General features: G+C 39.1%; 1 protein-coding gene across 1 annotated transcript in view; it reads left to right on the top strand.

The window, feature by feature from the left end:
* LOC115215718 (adhesion G-protein coupled receptor G6) overlaps window positions 1-10,596 on the top strand; it is a 136,291-nt gene that overhangs the window by 101,063 nt on the left and 24,632 nt on the right. The window contains exons 16-17 of the mRNA XM_029785011.2: window positions 923-1,094; window positions 8,072-8,224. Coding sequence (XP_029640871.1) covers window positions 923-1,094; window positions 8,072-8,224 — 325 coding nt within the window. The remainder of the gene's footprint in view (window positions 1-922; window positions 1,095-8,071; window positions 8,225-10,596) is intronic.

The following is a 10,596-nucleotide window of genomic DNA, read 5'->3' as shown; positions in this document are numbered from 1 at the left end:
GTCTCCTCTGTGATTAGCCCCTTGTGGGTAGTAAAGAAATATATATATATATATATACACATATTTGATAACACATATTTGATACCACTACAGCACCCCTCATGCAAGTTTGTTTATGGAAGACCATCAGTTGCACATACATACCTCTTTCCATACCACTGATGTTATCCAAGGGAAAGGCAAGGGCCAATACAGATAGGCACCAGTGATGTCAACTCGTTTCTACAGCTGAGTGAACTGGAGTAATGTGAAATAAAGGGTCTTGTTCAAAAACACGACACAGAGCCCTGTCTGGGAATAAAACTTACTACAATAGGCGCAGGAGTGGCTGTGTGGTAAGTAGCTTGCTTCCCAACCACTTGGCTCTGGGTTCAGTCCTACTGCATGACACCTTGGGCAAGTGTCTTCTACTATAGCCTCGGGCCGACCAAAGCCTTGTGAGTGGATTTGGTAGACAGAAACTGAAAGAAGCCCATCGTATATATGTATATGTGTGTGTGTTTGTGTGTTTGTGTTTGTCCCCCCCAACATCACTTGACAACCGATGCTCGTGTGACTACATCCCCGTAACTTAGCGGTTCGGCAAAAAGACCGATAGAATAAGTACTAGGCTTACAAAGAATAAGTCCTGGGGTCGATTTGCTCGACTAAAGGCGGTGCTCCAGCATGGCCACAGTCAAAGGACTGAAACAAGTAAAAGAGTAAAAGAGTACCTCATGATTGTGAGTCTGACACTTTAACCACTGAGCCTTGTGCCTTGACAGTATTAATTAACAACATAGTTATTCAGAGAAGTTTATGATTTTATCTCATTAAGTGAATTAATGTAGTTCATAACGAGTCTATGTGCAAATTTAGCTGTTAGCATAATGAGAATAAGCAAATTTCAGTATTGTGTTCTTGGTTTTTGTATTTTTCACAGAATGTTGGCCGTCATAGAGAGAATCCCAAATGAAATTTCCCTGAAAGAGCAGCAACTAACAACTTTATATTCCAATCTTGGCATTGGTGTCAGCAAAGTAGATAAGGACAACTTCGAGGGTTTTACCTATGCAATTGAATCTGAAAACAATGGAACCCAAAAAACTAATACGGTACAATACTATCTTGAGATTACTCTGTAATTAATTATGTTGTCTAAACACTTCAGCTGAAATATAATATTTTATTGCTAAATAAATTATTGTCTTCATATAGCTTACGTGGAGGCGCAATGGCCCAGTGGTTAGAGCAGCGGCCTCGCGGTCGTAGGATCGCGGTTTCGATTCCCAGACCAGGCGTTGTGAGTGTTTATTGAGCGAAAACACCTAAAAGCTCCACGAGGCTCCGGCAGGGGGTGGTGATCCCTGCTGTACTCTTTCACTGCTCTTTCTCCCACTCTTTCTTCTGCTGGCCTGCTCGCTTAGCCAGCGGGGTGGCGTCATTCGAAGGCTAAAACAATGCGAACGCATTGTGACCAGCGATGTGTAACGACATCTGATGGACTGGTCGGTCATGTGATCATGTGATATAGCTTACAGCTAAAGTATATAATATAAAAATATTATAATATAATGTAATTGTTATGATGTGGTGTCTTCCACAGTTATATTCTGTGGTCATTGTTGTGACTGTAGATGTTGCATCTACTCTAGTAGCCACAATATTTTCTTGTATCAGATACAGTGTATCTCTTCTATGGTGGCTGCCCCCTCGTTATCGAGTATGGCCATTGCATGAAGCTTAATCAATGTTGTTATCGTGCAATGCCTGTGCAAGAAGATTTTTTTAAAGTGAGGAAAGGCTGTGCACTGAGTCAATCCCACTCACTAAGCAACAGCAGCCATAATCCGAAAAGAAGAACAAGTCAACATCATTGGTAACCACTGAGCCGCAGGTTTTAAGTCGGAGTCATCCCAGTTACCTGAGTTACCTTTTCCTAGAAGGATGCCCTAACAAAGGCTAGGAGTCCTTCACTCCCAATGGTTTAACCGTGCGATCGGGTATTCAGTCCGATTATTTCTATGTCCCCGCGCATGATACAGCCTTAAGACATTTATTGGATGGCCGTTGACTCTCAAGAGTTCCTCCGCTCTTTGACGGGTTTTGTTTTTCTTCCCGCAGGGTGTCCAATAAACACCCTCCTCACCAAGCAAGCTTGGTGAGGGAGCTGGTTTAGTCGCCGACGACCCGACCATGCAACAGGTTGTACTGGATTACATGTTACCAGTAGCACTCGAAAGTGACCTGACATACCAGAATAGTAATACACCACTTCTTCTATCATGCTGTTGCTGATAGCTCTGCAAGACACTGAAATTGAACCGTCTACTTTGACTGTGACTCAAACTTGACTATAACATGTAACTGACTCTTAACTCCAATGGAGAACTTGTACAATGACTCTACAATGACTGACATGCGTGTCTCTGGTTGTCATCGTCTCACTTTACAGTGGATAGTTCAAACCACTTGTCCTGTGGGAGGGGTGTACCATTTCCACTATGACATCTCCCCTTTTATTTTTTTTTTATTTTTGAGAAGCAAGTAATTTTATTTTATTTTATTCACCCCACCTCCCTTTTTTATTTTTTTACTTTTTATTTTTATATATTTATTTTTTTGCGAGAAAATTTTTTTACTCCAATTAGTAGTGAAAATATTTCTTGTGGGCTTGGTAATGGATAGCTGTGTTCTACTAAACAGTCATTTAACCCTGTTGAAAAATTTTCACACACCCTTAGTTTATTATTCTTTTTCACATAAACCATCACCAGCTTAATTTACTTCGTCTTTATTAGTAGAGAGACACCTGTTGTTTTTGTCTTGTTTGTATTTGTAATTGTGTAACATTTCTCTGTTTTTTCGTCTTCGTAGTACACATTGAGTTGCTTTCTTCAAAAAAATCTAGTGCTCTTAGCTTTCTTGGGACTGGCCAGAGTGGAGCACTCTCGAGTGTAACTGGCTGAAACTGCAGAGATGATCTGGAACTTGACTGACAATAGAAGGTTCCGAATGACCGGTCCTTGTTTTTCCTGCCCTTCTTTGTATTGTTTAACTACCTGGATATTTGATTGTTATCTGTTACATTTTTGTTCCATATTTTTCATATATATATATATATATATATCTATATACACATACATACGTACATACATATCCATACATATACATATATATGTAAGTATATATATATATATATATATATATATATATATACACACATACACACAAACACACACACATACACACATACACACACACACACATATATATATATGTAGGAAAAATAGAAATTGAACATGCCCTGAGAATGGTTAAAATATGTTTTATTAATATATTTGAAGCTTTAACCAGTTTCACGGTTTACACTGATTTTCAAAAAGTTAAAATAGAAAGATGTGGCTTATGTCGCAACTGTCTTCTGACTAGTGATTGAAGTTTGCTTCGTCTTTATAGGGAGTTCATGGCTCAAATTAGTGTATGCTTTGAATAGGATTTGATTGGTAGAGGATAGTCACATGACTGGGCTCAGAAATTTTTGTAGGTTCCCCACTACCTCCGTGTGACAATGTTTAGCATCAAATGACAATGTTTAGCATCATAAGTTAATGCTGATACAGTTGACTGAACAAGTCCAAACAAGCAATACTTTGAATGTTTTGAGAATGTAAAAAAAAATAAGTCTCCCAAATTCCAAGTCTTCCCACTCTACCCATGTTCAATGAATACCACAGATGAAGCGCGAATAAACAAAGATAATGCTTTCATACAACAAAAGTACAAACAAGACTTAACAAACTTTAAAAGAATACATGCACAAATAACTATTCACACAAAATTCATTCTACCACTTATCCTGAGGAAGCTGCACAGCTAACAACCTAAATTTTAACCATTGGACTACATACAAACAACTCCTGTCCACTCTCTCACCAGACAGATTAAATTTGGAGTGCCTTGATTATAACTAAACATGTTCACTCAACTGTGTCTGTCTTCTTTTTGATCGTAAAATATACTGTCATGTGACGCTACTGCATGGGTGGAGGCAGATGGCCTAGTGGTTAGAGCAGCGGACTCGTGGTTGAGGGATCACGGGTTCGAATCTCAGACCGAGCGGTGTGTGTGTTTATGAGGAAAACACCTAAGCTCCACACGGTTCCGGCAGAAGGTAATGGCGAACATCTGCTGACTCTTTCGCCACAACTTTCTCTCACTCTTTCCTCCTGCATCTTGCCACTCACCTGGGACGGACCGGCGTCCCATCCAGGTGGGAAACCTATACGCCAAGGAAAGCGGGGAAACCGGCCCTTATGAGCCAGGCACGGCTTGAGAAGGAACAAACAAAAAAACAAACTACTACATGGACGTAGTGGGGAAACATACAAAACTTAATCATGTGTTCATTCTCTACAAACACTTGCCAGAAAACATTCAAAGCATTGCTTGTTTGGACTTGTTCAGTCAACTGTGTCAGCCTTAACTTACAATGCTATACATTGCCACTTGATACTAACCTACAGATGTAGTGGGAAACCTACAAAAATTTCTAAGGCCAGTCATGTGACTATCCTCTACCAATCAAATCTTATTCAAAACATATACTAACTTGAGCCATGAACTCCCTACAAAAGCAGGGCAAACTTCAATCACTAGTGAGCAGCAAGACAGCTGTGACATAAGCCACGTCTTTCTATATATATATACCGTTTTTACCAATATATATATATATATATAAATATATATATATATATATAGAGAGAGAGAGAGGGAGAGAGAGAGAGAGAGAGAGAGAGAAAGAGAGAAAGAGAAAGAGAGATGTACTTGCATAGCAAGTGACCTGATCTGAGATCGTGTACTGAAAATCAGTGTAAACTGAAACTGGTTAAAGCTTTAAATATATAATAAAATATATTTATTAAATATATTAATAAAAAAGGCGGCGAGCTGGCAGAAACGTTAGTACACTGGACAAAATGCTTAGCGGTATTTCGTCTGTCGTTACGTTCTGAGTTCAAATTCCGCTGAGGTCGACTTTGCCTTTCATCCTCTTGGGGTCGATAAATAAAGTGCCAGCTTCGCACTGGGTCGATGTAATGTAATCGACTTAATCCGTTTGTCTGTCCTTGTTTGTCCCCTCTATGTTTAGCCCCTTGTGGGTAGTAAAGAAATATATATTAATAAAAAACATTTTAACTATTCTCAGTGCATTTTTCAACTTCCATTTTCCCCATATTTCTACCTGTGTGGAATAAAATAACTTTGTTTTATACACACACACACACATGTATATATAGTTTATAGTTCCATTATAGGTAGGATCAAAAAGTGATTCATCCGGTGAGAAATAAATATCATTTTATATACACAATTACAGACATGGAAGAAGGTCATGGTTTACTTACTTTTCTATTCTTTCTTCTTGTTCCACTTTTTGCATGAACTTTCTTTGCATTTTATTCTCGTTACTCGTTTACTTGTTTCAGTCATTTGACTGCGGCCATGCTGGAGCACCGCCTTTAATCGAGCAACTCGACTCCAGGACTTATTCTTTTGTAAGCCCAGTACTTATTCTATCGGTCTCTTTTGCCGAACCGCTAAGTAACGGGAACATAAACACACCAGCATCGGTTGTCAAGCAATGCTAGAGGGATAAACACAGACACACAAACATAAACACACACACATATATATATACATATATACGACAGGCTTCTTTCAGTTTCCGTCTACCAAATCCACTCACAAGGCATTGGTCGGCCCGGGGCTATAGCAGAAGACACTTGCCCAAGATGCCACGCAGTGGGACTGAACCCGGAACCATGTGGTTGGTTAGCAAGCTACTTACCACACAGCCACTCCTGCACCTATTCTTGCATTTTTCTCAGGTTTTTTCATAGAAAAGCATCCTGGTTTTATAAATACATCTAACATTATGAACTGAGCCTGAAAGATTGATTGGAGATAAATAGCATGTCAAATAAATCTGCAAATTTAATGTATCCTAAGGCGTGCAATTGTGTATATTAAATGCTATATATGTGTGTGTGTGTGTGTGTGTGTGTGTGTGTGTGTGTGTGTATTCCCTTTAAATATATATATATATATATGTATATATATATATATCACGTGATCACGTGACTGACCAGTCCATCAGATGTAGTTACACATTGCTGATCACAATGCATTCGCATTGTTTTATCCTTCGAATGACGTCACCCTACTGGCTTAGTGAGCAGGCCAATATATATATATATATATATATATATATATATAGATAGATATATATACGTATGTATATATATATATATATATACATATATATATATTATATATATATAATATATGTGTGTATATATATATATATATATATATATATATATATATATATACACATATATATATATACATATATATGTATATATATATATATAATATATATATATATATATATATATATATATATATATATATATATATATATGTATATGTATGTGTGTATATATATATAATATATACATACATACAGGTGCAGGAGTGGCTGTGTGGTAAGTAGCTTGCTTACCAACCACATGGTTCTGGGTTCAGTCCCACTGCCTGGCATGTTGGGCAAGTGTCTTCTGCTATAGCCTTGGACCGACCAAAACCTTGTGAGTGGGTTTGGTAGACAGAAACTGAAAGAAGCCCGTCGTATACGTGTGTGTGTGTGTGTGTGTGTGTTTGTATGTTTGTCCCCTCACCATCACTCGACAACTGATGCTGGTTTGTTTACCTCCTTGTAACTTAGCAGTTCAGCAAAAGAAACTAATAGAATAAGTACTAGGCTTACACAGTATAAGTCCTGGGATTGATTTGTTCGCCTAAAGGCAGTGCTCCAAAATGGCCACAGTCAAGATGACTGAAACAAATAAAAGAATACATACATACATACATACACACACATACATATATATATATTATATGTGCAGGTGGCACGTAAAAAGCACCCACTACACTCACGGAGTGGTTGGCGTTAGGAAGGGCATCCAGCTGTAGAAACATTGCCAAATTAGACTGGAGCCTGGTGCAGCCTTCTGGCTTCCCAGAACCCCGGTCGAACCGTCCAACCCATGCTAGCATGGAGAACGGACGTTAAACGACGATGATGATGATGATGATATCTATATGTAATCTATATGGTGGAAATCAACTCTTGATCAAGTGAGATGCTTTCTAACCTCAGTAAGCTTATGCAAACCTTCCTAGAGTTTGAGTGGTTTCTGTGCATGAATTTGTTTTGAGCATTTAAAGTGTTGCACAGCACTGAACCCACCTTTTCAGTCCAATCAGCTGGTAGTAGTAGTAGTGTGGAGGCGCAATGTCCCAGTGGTTAGGGCAGCGGACTCGCGGTCCTAGGATCATGGTTTCAATTCCCAGACCGGGCATTGTGAGTGTTTATTGAGCGAAAACACCTAAAGCTCCACGAGGCTCCAGCAGGGGATGGTGGTGATCCCTGCTGTACTCTTTCACCACAACTTTCTCTCACTCTTACTTCCTGTTTCTGTTGTACCTGTATTTCAAAGGGCCGACCTTGTCACTCTCTGTGTCATGCCGAATATCTCCGAGAACTACGTTAAGGGTACACGTGTCTGTGGAGTCCTCAGCCACTTACACATTAATTTCACGAGCAGGCTGTTCCGTTGATCGGATCAACCGGAACCCTCGTCATCGTAACCGACGGAGTGCTTCTATCTATAGTGGTAGTAGTAGTAGTAGTAGTAGTAGTAGTAGTCGCAGCAGCAGCCGTCCAAGAATTTGGACCTGGAGATCTCCATTTCCAGCGACTTTGAGGGTCACCTCCCAGTGGTGTCAGGCGTCAACGAAGAGCCCTTGACTACAACAAGACGACCTAAAGTTTTAATTTTTTTTCCAAGGTCTGGGGTCTCCCGCCCCTAAGCCCTTGACCATCACCTAATCAACCTTACCTGTCTTGTTGCTTAACAATAACAGCAACAACAACAGCAACAGCAGTGGTAGAAAGTTTACCATTTTTTTCTTGTCGTATCCCATATAACTTTTCAATGCTTTTTTTTTTCTCTCCTCTCACCAGATATATAATGCTTCGTATGCTGAAGTAGAAAATATGATGGTGATGGACTTCATCACATTACCAAACAGTTTATTAAAACACCTGAAAAGCGAAGAACTTCTAAGGATTTCAAGGGTTTCCTTTCATTCTCTACGGACTGATAAGCTATACAGGGTATGTACAATGTTTTAATAGCCAGGTATTGACCCAAGTATTAACAGCCAGCCATTAACCCAACTGAATCATCTGTTATATATACTGTATATTAATTAACAATTCTCTTGTATTTTTCTGCAGGATTTCTACCTTGGTTCCAACCTCTTTGTTTTCCTTTTCCTTTTTACCTTATTTTGTTTATTTTATATTTTGTTTCATTACTCTTCTTTCTCTTCTATCTCTATATTTCCTTCATTCCTTTTCCTTTACACGCTCTCTCCTTTTCTTTTTTAATTCTTCCTTCTATTTCCGTTTTGCTATACAAACCAACAGCCATCTGTCACAGAACAATCTCAGGAGAGATAAATCTTCTACAGGGAAGACAACCCGTTCATAAGATGGATTTTTTTTTCAGTTTGTCTGACTTGTAAATAACCAATACAAGTCGGAAAATCCAGGGATCTAGTCAATTTGACAGCCATATTTTCTCCTTAATTTTTTAAAAACTAAACACTTTGAAACTTCGGATACTGGTAGAATGTGTTGCATAGAACATGGTTTACTCGTGACATTTTTGACAAAATTTTGTATTTTAGAAGTTATTTCGTGTTAAAGTTGTCATACCATGAAATTGAATAGATCCGGTAAACCTAACATGTTACAGATTTTAGAACCATCATAATACCTTATAAGTGAGTAGATCACACTCTTAGTTTCAGGATAACACTTTTGGTGCCTATAGGACCGCCTTGACTGGCTTCCGTGCCGGTGGCATGTAAAAAGCAACATTCGAATCATGGCCAATGCCAGCGCCGCCTTGACTGGTTTCCGTGCCGGTGGCATGTAAAATGCACCAATCCGATCGTGGCCATTGCCAGCCTCGCCTGGCACCTGTGCGGGTGGCATGTAAAAAGCACCCACTACACTCACAGAGCGGTTGGCATTAGGAAGGGTATCCAGCTGTAGAAACACTGCCAGATCAGACTGGAGCCTGGTGCAGCCTTCTGGCTTCCCAGATCCCCGGTCGAACCGTCCAACCCATGCTAGCATGGAGAATGGACGTTAAACGATGATGGTATTATAGACTCAAGGCCTAATATTTTGTGGGAGGGAGTTAGTCAATTACTTCAACCCCAAAGCACAACTGGTACTTATTTCATCAACCCTGAAAGAATGAAAGGTAAAATCACCCTCACAACATTTGAATTCAGAATGTAAAGAAGGAGGAACTACCATTAAACCTTTTGTCTGGCATGCTAAGGATTCTACCAGTTTGCTGCCTAGCTGAAAATCAGCTCCAGACAGAAAAAAAGTCACTATCCCATGAATAATTGCACAATGCTAGGAGTTTTGGTAGGAGACACCATTGATCCTGCTACTTGCCTGGTACTCAATATTATGCACCTTGGATGAATGAAAATTGAAGACGACCTCAGTTGGATTTGAAACCAGAATGCAGAGAGTTAGAAGTACTGCAAATCATCTTGTCTGATACTCTAACAATTCTTATTTCTTTATTACCCACAAGGGGCTAAACATAGAGGGAACAAACAAGGACAGACAAAGGTACTAAGTCGATTATATCGACCCCGGTGCGTAACTGGTACTTAATTTATCAACCCCGAAAGGATGAAAGGCAAAGTCGACCTCGGTGGAATTTGAACTCAGAACATAACAGCAGACGAAATACCGCTAAGCATTTTGCCCGGCGTGCTAATGATTCTGCCCGTCTGCCACCACCAAGAATTATGCTTCAGTAGTTTGAGTCTGCTCAATCAATAGATACCTAATCCTATATCACTATAGTCCAACAAATTCATGGTTTTTTGAATCTGCTTTATAGCAGCTAATTTCTAGATAGGTTTTAGTAATAATTGAGTTATTGATATTTTTTCTTTTCTACCATCAGAAAAATAAAAATAAAAATAATGGGCATGTTCCTTCTACCAAACACTTCTCTCCAAATAAATATTTGTATACTTCAGTCAAACATGGACTACATCAAAAATGTCCTGCTATTATACTCTCTTTTACTCTTTTACTCTTTTACTTGTTTCAGTCATTTGACTGCAACCATGCTGGAGCACCGCCTTTAATCGAGCAACTCGACCTCGGGACTTATTCTTTTGTAAGCCCAGTACTTATTCTATCGGTCTCTTTTGCCGAACCGCTAAGTAACGGGGACATAAACACACCAGCATCGGTTGTCAAGCAATGCTAGGGGACAAACACAGACACACAAACACACACACACACACACATATATATATATATAATATATATATATATATATTATATATATATATATATTATATATATATATATATATACATATATACGACAGGCTTCTTTCAGTTTCCGTCAACCAAATCCACTCACAAGGCTTTGGT

Source organism: Octopus sinensis, linkage group LG9 (genome assembly GCF_006345805.1).
Source record: "Octopus sinensis linkage group LG9, ASM634580v1, whole genome shotgun sequence".
NCBI classification, from domain to species: domain Eukaryota; kingdom Metazoa; phylum Mollusca; class Cephalopoda; order Octopoda; family Octopodidae; genus Octopus; species Octopus sinensis.
This window is presented reverse-complemented; position numbering and strand designations above follow the sequence as displayed.